This window comes from Bidens hawaiensis, unplaced genomic scaffold (genome assembly GCF_021521415.1).
Source record: "Bidens hawaiensis isolate Kalapana, Puna unplaced genomic scaffold, B.hawaiensis_p1.1 tig00042219_1, whole genome shotgun sequence".
Taxonomy (NCBI): Eukaryota; Viridiplantae; Streptophyta; class Magnoliopsida; order Asterales; family Asteraceae; genus Bidens; species Bidens hawaiensis.
The window spans coordinates 74,138-88,940 of record NW_027497458.1 but is presented as its reverse complement, the minus strand read 5'-3'; the positions used below and the strand labels follow the sequence as shown (position 1 = coordinate 88,940).

General features: G+C 39.1%; 2 protein-coding genes across 2 annotated transcripts; one reads left to right on the top strand and one right to left on the bottom strand.

The window, feature by feature from the left end:
• Positions 1 to 642: 642 nt before the first annotated feature.
• On the bottom strand, positions 643 to 4,259 carry LOC143593435 (BRAP2 RING ZnF UBP domain-containing protein 1). Its single transcript, XM_077073067.1, has 11 exons — positions 4,126 to 4,259; positions 3,948 to 4,056; positions 3,010 to 3,124; positions 2,842 to 2,939; positions 2,417 to 2,523; positions 2,097 to 2,331; positions 1,958 to 2,011; positions 1,240 to 1,383; positions 1,096 to 1,160; positions 956 to 1,010; positions 643 to 882 (listed from the first exon to the last, which is right to left on the bottom strand). Exons 1-11 carry the CDS (start codon positions 4,257 to 4,259, stop codon positions 730 to 732), a joined length of 1,269 nt encoding a protein of 422 aa, XP_076929182.1. The 3' UTR covers positions 643 to 729.
• A 1,013-nt stretch (positions 4,260 to 5,272) lies between these two features.
• LOC143593434 (uncharacterized) lies at positions 5,273 to 5,736 on the top strand. Its single transcript, XM_077073066.1, has 2 exons — positions 5,273 to 5,653; positions 5,710 to 5,736. Exons 1-2 carry the CDS (start codon positions 5,273 to 5,275, stop codon positions 5,734 to 5,736), a joined length of 408 nt encoding a protein of 135 aa, XP_076929181.1.
• The last annotated feature ends 9,067 nt before the right edge of the window (positions 5,737 to 14,803 follow it).

Genomic DNA, 14,803 nt, shown 5'->3' with positions numbered 1-14,803 from the left:
TGAAACACATCACCACGGCAAAAGCAAAGTTGCAGTTCCTCGTGGCGATGTGTCTTCAAAAGGTGGAATAGACAGTGAGTTTGCTCCCAAAAAGGATCCTTACGCCTGCTTTCGTGCATCGTGTCGGCTTCTCATTCGATGTTGAATCTCGTCGTCTCCCGAAGCAACTTCGTCGTGTCACTTTGTTTCAAACATGTCATAAGTGGAGCTTGACAAAAAGTGGTGACGTTGATGAGAGTGATGACCTGACATGGATCATTTTATGAGGTTTCTCTTCTAAAAAAGGTGAGCTTTTAAAATTGTTTTTTTTTTTGCTTATTTGCTTTTTAAAAAATAAAAGCAACTTTTGAAAAACTCTAATTTAAAGCTTTTTGAGAAGCTTTGCCAAACACAATTTGCTTTTCAACAAGCAATAAGCAAGTCTTAAAAGTTCACCCAAACACCCCCTTAATATTGATTTATCCTCAAAAACCGGTGTAAAAATTAACTTTATTTTAAAAAGACAAAATATTCTTTTACATGAATCTTTTGGTAAAGATCTTTAAGAAAAGACCATACCGCATATACAAACAACAGCAACAACCAACAAACCATTCAAAAACCTTACAACTCCCTTTATGTCCATCTCTATTACTACCATGCGCACTGGCGTCTATTAATAATCAAAGTGGGCTACATGCTTTTATATTTATGTACACACCACCCCAAACAAAAAAAATATAAATGTATCTAGTTACGTTTGCGCGCTCGCCTTTTAGTGGATTTCTTGGTGTTTGATGGGTTTGATTGAACCGGAAGAACCGTGCCCCCTTTTAGCTCATGTGTATCACTAGACTGAGCCAATGTTTTTTGAGCTTCCATATAAATTTGCAAGTCTCTAATCTGTTATTAGGATTTAAACACTCATCATCTAATTTTGAAAACAATAAACACACAGTTACCAAGACTTATATACCTGTTCTTGAAGATCCAGTATTTTCTCATCTTTCATTTTCAGTAATGAAATTTCCCTGAAATCAAACACATTTTTATCAATATTTCTGAATTTTAAAAATAATCAATGTGGCAAAAAAAAAAAAAAAAGAAGGAAATTACCTCTCCTGGATTTCCTTGTACTTACTCTTCAAAGATTCTTGTTCTTTTGCAAGATCTTCATTAATCTGACACATAAATTGGTTTAAAATCTCAGTTGCATAACAAATGACAGATATATGATAAATGATAATAAAAAAAACTAACATTTGAAACCGCTTTAGTTTCTTTTGCAAGTTCCTCCAGTTTATGTTGAATTTCCCGTGTCTTTTCAACTTCAGTTTTCTCTATTGTTTCAGCTATTGTCATCTCCTTTTGACTTTTTGCCTCGGCAAGTAATGCTTCATAATGCTGAAAATATTATCAATTTGTGATCAATAGTCGCACGGCAAATTAACTGATAAAAAAGCTAGGCTTGTAAACAAACCAAACAATCCGTTTAACATAACAAAACCACACATGTTTCCATGTTTGTGTGTGTATGTTAAGAAAATGAACATGTTCGTGTTCCTTTATGTTCGTTCTTTGACAGTATAAACGTAAGGTTCACAAATGACACACCTTAACATAAACAAACTGACTGAGCCAACACCAATTATAAGTAAATGTGAATAAAAATGTGTTGGGCCTATAACGTTATTTAACCTAGACTAAATTGTAGCATGCCTAAAAATTTGAATCAATACAATGTATTCATTTAAAAACAAGTATATAAATGAACGTAAAAATGTAAACGAACAAAAACAAGCATAATTAGTTAATATAAATGAATTTAAACGAATTTATTAAAAAAGAACATAAATGAACGAATGAGACATTTGTTCATGTTCGTTCGTTTACTAAACAAGCGAACTTCCCACCGAATGTTTCACTGAACGGTTCGCTATGTTACAGTCTTAAAACACATATAAAAAATTAAACATACCTGTCGCTGGGTCTCCATCTGGGTTGCAAGAAGAAAGTTGTATTCATCCACAATCTGTGTATTTTTAAGCAAAGGAATAATTAATGTTTCATGAAACAGAGATATACAAATAAAGATGAAGAGGAAGTTAGTAAGTTACCGTATCAACTTTGCTGCTAAAAAGGGCACCACCAAACTCATCATCAACTTTATCACCACAATCCCCTTCACTTGATTGGTGATCTGTCATAACTGACTTGCTACCAACTTTTGATTGATTTAATCGATGCACATATTTATCACCAACATAATCCCAAATTTGCTGTGTTTCTAGTTCAAGTGAATAACAATGTTGAGCTTGCCTATAATGCTCAATAGCATGCCCTTTTTCATACCTTTAACATCAACAATTTATAATATATAAATATATATTAGTTAAATACCTAAAAGAAATTATGAAAGCTATTATTAGTATGCTACCTTCCACATCCTACAAAACCACATATTAGACAGGCCCACGGGTTTCTAGATGTCCCACAAACTGCACATGTCGGTTTACCATCGTGCTGCTGACAAAGCCGACATACCTAACAAAAGAAAAAGTAAGCTTCTTTTGCATAATAATAAGCTATCAATGTTACAACTTATTAGGTGGCAATAATAAGCTTCTTTTGCATAATAATAAGTTAGCTTCTTTTGCATAATAATAAGTTACCTTCTTTTGCATAATAATAAGTTAGCTTCATTTGCATTAAAGCCATCAAAATTTATCAAGACTATTAAAAGTGGCCATTACTAGAGTATTTCAAAATACAAAAGTCAATTCATGAACGGAGAGCTAGTTTAGAAGCCAATATATTTGTATCATGTGCTTAGTATACAAAATTACAGTAAATAAAACAAACCTGGCAAGACAAGTAGGTCCACTTTGAGATACACGGACACTGAAACAAATGGTCACAATGCGTAATTTGTATAGCACTCGTGTCATGATCCAATCTCTCTACAATTTTAAAATTAATCAAAACAAACACACACAATTACACATCAATAACAATTACTCAGTAGCTCACCAAGACAAACAGGGCAAGTAGGCAACTCTGTGTACCCTGGCTGAGGAATACTAGCCGCATCTGCTGAATCTGTGTACTCCACTAATTGAGCAAAGTAGATATGGCAAACCTCATTCTGAATAATAACAATAATAACAATTTTCTCACAGATTGTACCAGATTCAGTCAATCAGAAATTCAGAACTGTATCTAATCATCTGGGGATGAGCATTAACTGAACCGCTAACCAAACCGAACTGAAAACCCACGAAACCGAACCGAAATTAACCAAAAATAGGTTATGGGCTATTTTTTTGTAGCCTCGGTTAACCGAAATTAACTGAACCGAACCACTCACATTTTCAAATTTTTCTAGCTTTTATACCTTCATTTTATGTCAGACATGTATTATACCACCATTTCATGTATTTATAACTCCATGTCATGTATTTATATCTCCAATTCATGTACTTATCTATGCAGTCAATATCGGTTATCAGTCCCCATGTGGTCAAAATATTGGCCTGAATGTCGATACCGACCGATAATATCGGCGATATTGGATATTTGATCGATATATCATCAATTTTCCCGATATCAGTACCTTTCTTCTTAGTTCTTCCATTCGTCTTTCTTCTTATTGCTGCTATTAGTGTTTAAAGTCTTACTTGTCAATCAATCGTTCATGTTTTTAAGTCTAATCAGTTCCTATTGCTACAATTCTTCGTGTTTGCAATTTGCAAAAGGCTAATGGTAGGGGAGTATACTGAATTGTTAGTGTTAAATTGCTACATGTATAAATTCCGCATGATATCAAAAACACAGCAGATATCTGATTTTTTACCGCATTAACTGCGTAGGTATCAATTCAATTCATGTATTTCTAACTAAAAACTTTAGCCCAAATTTAATTTTGGTAACTAACCTAACCTAAAAATGATAAGTGTAATCAACAGTACCTGAGACGGAGTAAAGCGCTTTCCGTGGTAGGAAATACAGAATCCGTCGGCAGCGGCCTGATTCTCGAGCTTAATAAGGACGCTGTACCGATCTTCCACAGCATCGTTTCTTCAAAATGACATAAACATCATCAGTGGAAAAGTAGAAAATGATAATAATAATAATAATAATAAATACCTAATGAAAGAGAGATGGGTGAACTCGTGAACGTGAGGGCCACAAAAGGTGAGAAAATCCTGGGGCGAGAGGTAATTAGGTACGGCCACGATGAATACGACGGTTGTGCGAGTGGCGACGTTCCAGAGCGTCATGACGGGGTTAACGGCAGAGGAAGTGAACGGGAGGTTGCGGAAGAGGTGGACCACGCCTTTGAGTTCAGTCGGATTGAAGGAGGTGTTTGACTTAGGGTTTGATAGCAGGTAGGGCGGTTGGGCTGAATCAACGGTGTGGATTTTGAGACTGAACATTTGCTTTTGCTGCTAGATCTTGCCGTCCAAACGAATGATGGAAGAAGAAGAAGAAGAAGTTAAACCACAGAGTATGTATGTAAGCAAAAGTGAGTCCTGACTCCTTCCTCCCGATTTTTCAATGACCTACCGATCGCACCCGTGTAGTTGGGAGGTTCGTTGTCTCCCTTTGCTCCAGCTTATGTTGTTTTAATCGGATCCGTGTGGATATCAGGCGTTTACTGAAAAAACCCTCACTTCCAACGGATTCTGCCGCAGTGGGTTACCACTCACCATAGATTCCCCACGGATTGTCCCCTTGCGGGGATCGAACACACGACCTGTGGGAAAAACCGGGATGCATTAAGTTGACTCAGTAACCAAAAACCACTAGACCAACTATCATTTACTGGTATAGACTGGTATCGATTCAAATTTTTACATCCTGATTTTCTTAAAAATCTAGTATGACAAAATAAATAAATAAATAAATAAATATAACTAGTTAATTAATTAATAATAAGTAATAAAAAAATAATGATTGTTGTCCCCATTAACAGTAATTTTTTCTATGACGACGACAATTCAATCAGGAGGGTTCGGTTCAATTTCAAAAGGTGTATTCCACTAATAGAGGTTATTATTTTAGAATTCGAACTCGGGTAAGTGGTTGTACACGAATGGTAAGCTTTTTAGACTCTCCTGGTACCCAATTACACTAAAGCCAATCAAAAAAGTTATATATAAGTGACTGGGTTAGAACCCGTGTAACACACGGGCTTTGTTAAAAAAAACAGAAACGTAAAACAATTTTCTTATTTTGATAATATGAAAACGAAAATAAGAAACTTTATTATTACAAGGCATAACAATTAATCATGAACAAAATTAATGTTGTGAATGTGTATGCTCCTAATGACCCGGTTGATAGAAGAGCTTTATGGGGGGAGTTACTATCTGTTAGGAAATCAGTAGCTGGGCTGTGTGTCTTTGTTGGGGACTTTAACGAGGTGCGGGATACGTCAAAAAGGCTAAACTCAGAGTTTATTGCTTCTAATGCAGAGGTTTTTAATCGTTTTATTAATTATGCGGAGCTGTGTGAATATCAAATGGGCGGCGGTTCTTTTACGTATGTGTCGGATAAAGGTGATAAATTTAGTAAAATTGACCGAGTTCTAGTTTGCAAAGATTTTAAGGATTGCTGGCCAGGGGCTTCACTAAACGTGCTTCCCAAAGGGTGCTCAGACCATCGACCGTTGGTACTCGGTATGATTCCGGTGGACTATGATCACATTCCTTTCCGTTTTTTTAACAGCTGGTTGGAGATCCCAGGCTTCGTTGATTTTGTGGAAACTTGTGCGCAATTCCACTTTCACGGGCCGCCTGATTTGGCCTTGGTGACTGACGTGTGCGAATATATATATAAAAATTTAAATAAAAGTTTCACACAAATCGGGTTTTAAAAATGGTTTTCACCACAACCAAACCACACACGAAAGGCAAGTGTACCTATCGTTTGTAGCAAAGTATCGGTAAGAACCGAGTGTCAATCCATGGACACAGCTAACCTTTGATACTAAATCTTTGTAATTAATTTAACCAAACAAACAATCCAAGTGATTTTTTAAGTAATTAAACTAGCATTCAACAATAACAAAGCAAGAAAAATACAACTAACAATCAATCCAAACAAGGTTACTTAGACTATGCATCCGCTCAAACTTAGTGACAAAATAGCAATGATAATGACAACATTATGTGTTAAGCACCAACATCAAATTCCAATCAAGGAAACCTAATACTAGCAACAAAACAACATGATTGGTTTTCAACAAGTTAATAACCATAGATTAGTAAGTTTGTCAAAACTACCTAATCTCATAATCAAAGGAAAGCTAGAATGAAAACAACAAACTAACCACCTAAAATCATGTAAATTAGACAAGTTCAAGAACACTAGTTAAACACATGATAATTTTAATTAGCAAAATATGAACCAAGAATTATGGCCTTAATCCCTAGCAAATATTAACCAACTCAAAGAATCATATTATCACCATACAATTTTCCAATATCAAGTGATAGGTTTCATGCTTGTTAAAATTCATAACCAAGTTAATTTTCACTAGTCATTCCTAACTTAATGATATAAACAAAGTATGCATACACAAACTAAGTTCATAAACAAATGCTCAACACATAGTTTTCCAACATATTATGGTTAAACATCTATTAAACTAACAAGATTAGGAATTAAAACAAGCATTCAACCATCAAACTCTATTCAAGAACATGTCATAAATCTTGAAAAACACCAACTTGTCAAAATCATGCATAGATAAATATCACATAAGCAAAAGCTTCAACGTAATCTAAGTAACAAGAGTATTTAGCCTATAAGGCTTGATACAACAAACAAAATCAAAGTAATCTTACAAATCATTGTGAAGAACAAAAGATTGCAAATTAAGATGAATGATGATTGCTACTTGAAAGGATGATCACACAAAGATGGAAGCCTTGAATTCTCTCTAACACACACACAATAATTTTTTTAGCAATTCAGAGAATTCCCCTAAGGCTCCACACCTGAAATGGGAGTAGTGGAGGTGTATTTAAGCTTTCTGGACGTCTGGCACGGGCCCATGCACGAGCATGCATGGTCGTGCATATAAGTGGAATGTCAACACCCTGCTTTAGTCTGACCAAAAGGTCTGATTTCTCTGTTCTGGCACGGTCATCGGCACGGGCCCGCACGGCCGTGCAGGTCATGCACGGGCATCTGCACGACCATGCATGGTCGTGCACTTTTGAATTCTTGCGGCACTGGCTTGCATTGGTAAAATCTCCGGGAAGCACGGTCGTGCAAGGTCTTACACGGTCGTGCGGGGTCGGCAGATTGCTTATTTTGTCCACGAAACGCCCTCTTTTCATGTTTTCTTTATCGGGCGGGCGCCCGGACCTGCAAATTCACAAATAACTCAAATAAGTACCAAAAACAATGAAGTTGCATAGAGTTCGGCTAAAATATGAGGAAAATTTTATGTAATAAGATGTACACTTTGTGTTACATCAAACATCCCCACACTTGAAATTTGCTTGTCCTCAAGTAAATAAAACAAACTCCACAATAGCAATAATAACCCGCAAGCAATAATCATTCAATTCTTTAATAAATCAAGTAAGCATTGTATATATGTTCAAACAAGCCTAATAAGAATGAAGACATAATCTAGAGAACATTACAACTTTTCATCACATTCCCACCTTGCAAACCTCACAATGTTCACTCAAACACTCGGCTATATTTAGTGATCATGCGTGTAATAGTGCATGTTGAGAACACTCGATGCCAAGACGATGACTAAGCAAGGCATAGGCTTGTTTAAGGGTCAAATAAAACCGACACATACATGGCATAAAACACGAGTACTCGAGGGTTGTAACTTGGCTTAGGGTTAGGGTGAGGAATTTTTGGGAAAAGTGGCTAAACGGCTAGAAAATCCAGAACTAAGTTAGCTACAAAACGAAATCTAACTAACTAAACCAAATGGTTTAAACAGACCGAGAGCTAACGAACCAAAAATTGCTCTTTGAAATCAAGTTTCACCTAATATATGATGAACTAACTTCATAACTTCTCTTCTTTTCTTACAAAGTTTTTTTTTTCATATAAGTAATAAATATTTACATACAAACTTTTCACTTTGGGAGAAAGCATTGTGCTTCTAAGGTTCCCAAGTGAATAAAATACAAAAAAAATGAAATACAAAAAATAACTAACTTAGCCGAACCGGATTTCTAACCAAAAATGGGTGAAAATATAAAAGGCTATATGGCTAAGTGGCGATAAAAATAGAGCGAAATAATAAAAACACGGGAAAAGTCCAAACATGAGCTACTAAGCGGATAATGTGTGTAAGGAAAATATAAGTGGAAAAATGGCTAGACAAAGGGTTTAAACTAAATTCTTCAATGGTTTATGTCATGTATATGCATATGGTTTTAAAATGCAATCCCAAAAACAAGTTCTACCTTACAATAATCACCCGGCTCACTCAATTGCCCGCAAAACATGAGAAAAAATAATGATGAGGCCAACTCACGGAAATGGGCGGAATGGGTAACTTTTGCAAGGTAAGAATGTGAATCTGTTTGTCATGCTTAAAGGTATGTCTTTTTAAAGATTTTTGTCTTGAATGTCTTAAAGATTTGTGCTTTGACAAAATAATTAAAGTTGAATTAAAATTGCTTAGTGGTTATTATTTGCTACAAAAATTCTTAGGAGTTTTGCAAAAAATTTAAGTTTGGACAAACAAAATTCGTAAAATTCCCTCCCCACACTTAAATTGTGCAACGCCCTCGTTTTACAACAAAAAACTGTAAAAGTAAGTGCAAAAAAGAAAACAGAAAACTCCCCTGAAAAATGCAAAACTGCCAGACTAATGACCCGGTCAGATCCAAGTGAAAATGTGACATTCGTCAATTTCGGATCTTGTTTGTATTCGTTTTTGTATTTGTTTATTATGTAAACCGACCCGATTTGTAAACCGAAGCTTATGTTATAATCAAAATGATGGATTTATGTTACAATATTGTTTCACACTTGTTGGGTCTTGAAAACATCCTATTTTTATTTATTTATTATTTATATATTTATTTTTTTGTTGTTTTGTGTTTTTGTCTTGATCCATTTTGCATGAAAACTCTTGTGTCTCACACCCATATTTGACCACCAACATTACCCTATATATACACCACCTTTCCACTTCATTTTCCCTTGCTACAACTCCAAAAAAAAAAAAAAACTCTCTCAAACATCAAATTGATTTTTAAATATTTTCTTAAGTACTTGAAAATGTTGGATCCAACTTGATCTCATAACAAAGTTTGGACCGACAAAACCGAACACTCGCTTAACGTACGTTGTTAGTTCTAAAACAATGGAACTACATACTTGGTTAAGTCTTATTAAATTTTATTGAGTTATCTCATAACATTCAATATTTTGGAAAGTTGACTTTGGGTTTGACCAATTATCAAGACCCGAACCGACAACCCGAACACTCGATAAAAAAAAAACCCGTTTTAGTATCTTTATTTCAAAGGGATTTGCATTCTTGCATTTTACCCACCTTATTACTTAACATAGGTTGAGTAAATATTAAGGTTAGATACTTTAACTCGGTTTCGAGCAAACTTACATTTTTAAAGGGTTATTATTATAAATTCTTAAATAGTCACATTTTAAACCTTGAACTTTAATTATTTACATTTCTCAACATTTATTTTGTTTAAAGACCTTCAAGACAACATTTCTAAATTCAAGACTTCTTTTCTTTTTAAGCATTGTGCGTTAAACTCGTCGTTCCGACAAATCTCCAAATTATCATCTTTCAAGTTTACCACTTGAAGGTGAGTACTTCATACCCCATTTTCCATCTTTTATTTTGGGGGTGACATTTCATACTTATTCAACAAAATGCTTTATATTTGAATCTTAAACCACAAACGTAGTTGTATACTTTACCTAAATAATTGCTCGATTTGGTGTTCTATGCTTATATGCCTATGTGTTTATCGCTTTTGGTTGGTGGAACTATAAAATCCTAGACTATTTGGCATCCCCTTATAGCAAGGTGTCGTTAACGTAATGCAATTAACGATAACTATAAAATCCTAGACTATTTGGCATCCCCTTATAGCTATGTGTCGCTAATGTGTTTAGCGATATCTATTTATCCAAATTACCACTTTTATTTTTCGTTTCGTATGCAAGTTTTGTGGCTATCTTTATTATATACTAATATGATTAAACTTATGAATTGCACACCAACCTTTGTGTTGACAAACTTTATTTTATGAAATGTTGCAGGTTTGCATCTTGGTTGATTTATGATTGTGAAGAAAACGACATCAAAGACCTTAGGATATTAGTAAAAATGAACAATATCAATTTGCCATATTTTGTGATATCTTGTTTATGGTTATTTTATGGATAATTGTTATGTGACATTTTCGATGTTGTGAAATGAAATGAGTTTATTAAATACTGTTACTTTAATTAGTGTCATGTGCTTATGGACAATCGTTACACCTCGGCATGTTCCGCCGCCTTTGGTCGGGGTGTGACAGAAAATCCGGCAATGCCAATTGTGCACTAGGACCACCGGCAATGACAAAGCAAGGCAAGACACAACCACCGCAAGACAACATAATGCAAAATACAATCCAAAACACATCCAAAGATAGCATTCATCATAAACCCAAAAGAGAAAAAGTCTACAAAATACTATGAAAACTACCAAATTCTAGAAAACACAAATAAAAAGAAACTGCTAATCATCAGTCATGTCATCGAAAACTGAGCCAGTAGGCTCCGGGTCTCGGTTCGCGAATAGGGAAGCACCATACGGATCGGCGGGCATGTGAACTGGCCAGGCTGCTCAATAGGGCTCTGGATAAGGTCAGCATAAGGGGTGGATGACGGGCCGGGCTGCGAGAACTGTGCGTCAAAATCCGGTGGCTGCATGCCTGCGGGGTGACTCGACGAAGAAGCGCCGTAAGACCAAGATAGCGCAGCCGGGACCGTGAAGCCACTGTGGCTCGCGTGGGCCTGTCCATAGGCGAACATCCACTCAAATCCACGGCGGGTGTAATCAGCCGTGTAGTCAAGCAGACCCCACTGATCGATCTGCTCCACCCGAAAATGCTGCTGGGCGAACTGGAACTGCTCCTGGTTGAGGGTGAATTGATCAAACCGTTGCCATAGATGCTCGTAATCCAGCGGTATCGGACCTGGCTGTGGCTCCTCCTAACCCTGCATGTCATCGTCGTCAGCAGGGGGTGGTGGGTCCCAAATGCGACCCCACCTGTCGACCAATCTGGTCCGGTTCCCTTCCACCCCCACAATCCTCATTGCCCGGAGTCGAGTTATGTCCATGAGAATCCCCTCGCCCATCCTCGTCAAATTCCGAGCAGCTGGTAAGTCCATAACTCCAAGTCAGTGGGCGAGCTCAGTGATAAGCATCCCAGCACAAATGGAACTACCAGAAGTGGACCCACCCGCTCGACTGAAACATTCGGCCACACTAAACCCAAGATTACAATCATGCCCGTCAATAATGAAGTACAAGTGAAAAAGATCCCGACTCACGACATTGCCCACACTATCACCGCGGGCCCCAATGCAATAAAGAACATAATGATGCAGTAGGCGGTGTAAGGGGTCTAAAAGTAGTGTGGCCTTTGACGAACGACCATCATGCGGTTCTCCGGTAACCCGCATCCAAAAAGCATGCCTCTCCTCCGAACTCGGGAAATCTCTCAACCCGTCAAACAACTCAGTCTCAATCTCCTCATCGGTATATAGACCCATGGTGCTAGCCAGGGTGGCGAGCGACCATGTATACCACTTCCCCCCCAACCGAAACCGGACCCCATTATTGCTGTCATGAGGATCTAAAATCAGGGGGTCCACAAAGAAAGAAGATAAAAACTCCAAGGTAAGCTCGAGAAAGACGGGCCGATGAATAAAGAGGAGGCGCTTCCACGGTTCTGTGAGCAGTGCATCAAAACGCTCGCGTTGGTTTATGCGTTTAAGTGTCTCGTAGCATGGGACACGTCCCATTATGAATTTATTCCTCCTCGGCCATAGTTCGGTGAAGCGATCACGAGCGTCGCTGCTCCTGGTATCATCCCCAGTAAACCGGCAGAATGGGTGCCTACGGCCCGACATCTGTCAAACAAGAGATGAATTAGCAAAAATAGACAAAAGAAAATGAGAAACGGGTTGACTGACTCTTGGCATGGTCATGCCAAAAGCAGTGCAAGGCAGTGCGAACTGACAGGACCATGCACAGGGGCTTAAGAAAACAGACCGGTCAACTGGGGAATTTTGGCCGGATAAATGACAGTGCACGGCCGTGCGGGGTCGTGCCGGCGACCGTGCAACTCGGCAAATTGTCCAGAACAGGTCAGCAGACTTCCAGTGAGAAAACCACCACGCACGGCCGTGCTGGCGGTCATGCGTGGTCTGCAGAAACAGTGCAGACGGCGGTCTGCTGCCAGAAAACAACCCAGCCGACCAAATCCAACGCAATCAAGCCCAAAATAGCCAAAAACAACCCTAAAACTAACCAAAACAACAAGGAATTAGGGCAAATCCGACCCAAAAGTGATAGGATTGGAAAAACCCCAAATTCTTCAAGAACAAACCCTAGAATCTATAAAAATAAGGAAAAGAAAGATTAAACATACCTATAGTCTGAAAATCCGGTGAAGAACAAGAGATTAGGGGGTTAGAGAGTCGGAATCTGCTGTAAGGAGAGGGGAATGGATGAAAATGGGGTAGGCAGGGGATGAAAACTGCTAAAATCCGTCGGCACGGTTCCCGAGGTGAAATCGCACGACCGTGCGGGGTCGTGCAGGAGCCCGTGCAGGATCATTTTGGCTTACCAATTCTCATTCTGCCAATTTGACAGCATTGCACTTCCCGATTCTGACCATTATGAGCCCTAACCCATAATCTTTCGCTCAAGAACGAACCCGGAAAGAAACAAAGATAGCTTAACTCTTCGAAAACAAACAAGAACAAAACAAACACGTAAAATCTACTAAGTCCTAAACATGCTAAATTTTGACGAAGTCGATAGCTAGACTCACACTCCCCACACTTAAGTCATGGGGTGGAGGTCAACAACCTCCAAAACAGTCTCGACCGGCTCACCCAAATAGTGTTTCAAACGGTGACCGTTCACCTTGAAGATGCGTCCATCCTCATGGCCAATCTCAACGGTACCGTAGTCAAACACCTGTCTCACACTAAAGGGGCCGGACCATCGGGATTTAGACTTACCGGGGAATAAACGAATGCGAGAATTATAAAGCAAAACACGATCGCCCGCTTGGAATTGTTTGTGGTCCTTCAACCGAGCGTCATGAAGCTTTTTGATCCTCTCCTTGTAAATCCGTGAATTCTCATAAGCTTGGCCTCTCAACTCCTCAAGCTCATGCAACTGACCCATCATGTTTTTACCCGCGCATGCAAGATCAAGATTCGCACTTTTCAATGCCCAATATGCCTTATGCTCGAGTTCAACAGGGAGATGATACGCTTTCCCGTACACCAATTTAAACGGTGTCGTACCAATCGGTGTCTTGTAGGCGGTACGGAAAGCCCACAGTGCGTCATCCAATTTCTCGGACCAATCCTTACGGTTCTGACTAACCGTTTTCTCCAAGATCCTCTTGATGCCCCGATTCGTGACCTCGACCTGCCCGCTCGTCTGCAGGTGATATGGTGTAGAGAAGCGATGATGGACACCATACCGGGACAATGCCTTCTCCAACTGGGCATTATAGAAATGTGTCCCTCGGTCACTAATCAGTGCTTTGGGGGCACCAAAGCGGGAGAACAACTTCTTCAAGAATTTCACCACCGACCTAGCATAATTTGTGGGCAAGGCTTACACCTCGGCCCATTTCGAAACGTAATCAACGGCTACTAGGATGTAATGATGGCTAAAAGAAGTCGGGAAAGGTCCCATGAAATTGATGCCCCAGACATCAAAAACCTCGCAGACCTGAATCGGTCGCTGGGGCATCTCATCTCGTGATGAGATGTTGCTTGCCCTCTGGCAAGCATCACAAGACTGTACCATGTCATGAGCATCACGGAAGATGGTTGGCCAGAAGAAACCAACATCAAAGACCTTCTTCGCAGTGGACGTGGCTCCATGGTGTCCTCTGGTCGGGCCCTCGTGGCAGTGTTTCAAGATCTTTCGAGCCTCGTCACATACACACACCTACGCACGAGCTGATCGGCACCAACACGAAACAAGTAAGGATCCTCCCAAAAGTAGTGCTTAACATCAGAAAAGAATTTCTTCTTTTTCTGGTGAGTCAAACCCTTAAGCACGATCCCACTAGCAAGAAAATTCACAATGTCAGCGATCCAAGTATAATCTTCATCACGCGTCTCGATATGCATGAGGAACTCGTGGGGGGAATTGTCATTTATGTGGACCCCCACTTTTTCCGATGAAGCTGAGCATTCAAGACGGGAGAGATGGTCGGCCGCAACATTCTCAGCACCCTTTTTGTCACGGATCTCAATGTCAAACTCCTGCGACAACAAAATCCATCGAATAAGTCTCGGCTTCGCATCTTGTTTGCTGAATAGATAGCGAAGGGCTGCATGATCCGTGAACACAATGGTCTTAGAAAGGACAAGATAAGACCGAAAATTATCGAATGCGAAGACAACAGCAAGGAGCTCCTTTTCAGTGGTCATGTAGTGCTCCTGTGCATCATTCAGTGTCCTGCTCGCATAATAAATCGAATGAAAATGCGTATCCCACCTTTGACCTAAAACCGCCCCGATTGCAAAGTCACTCGCATCACACATC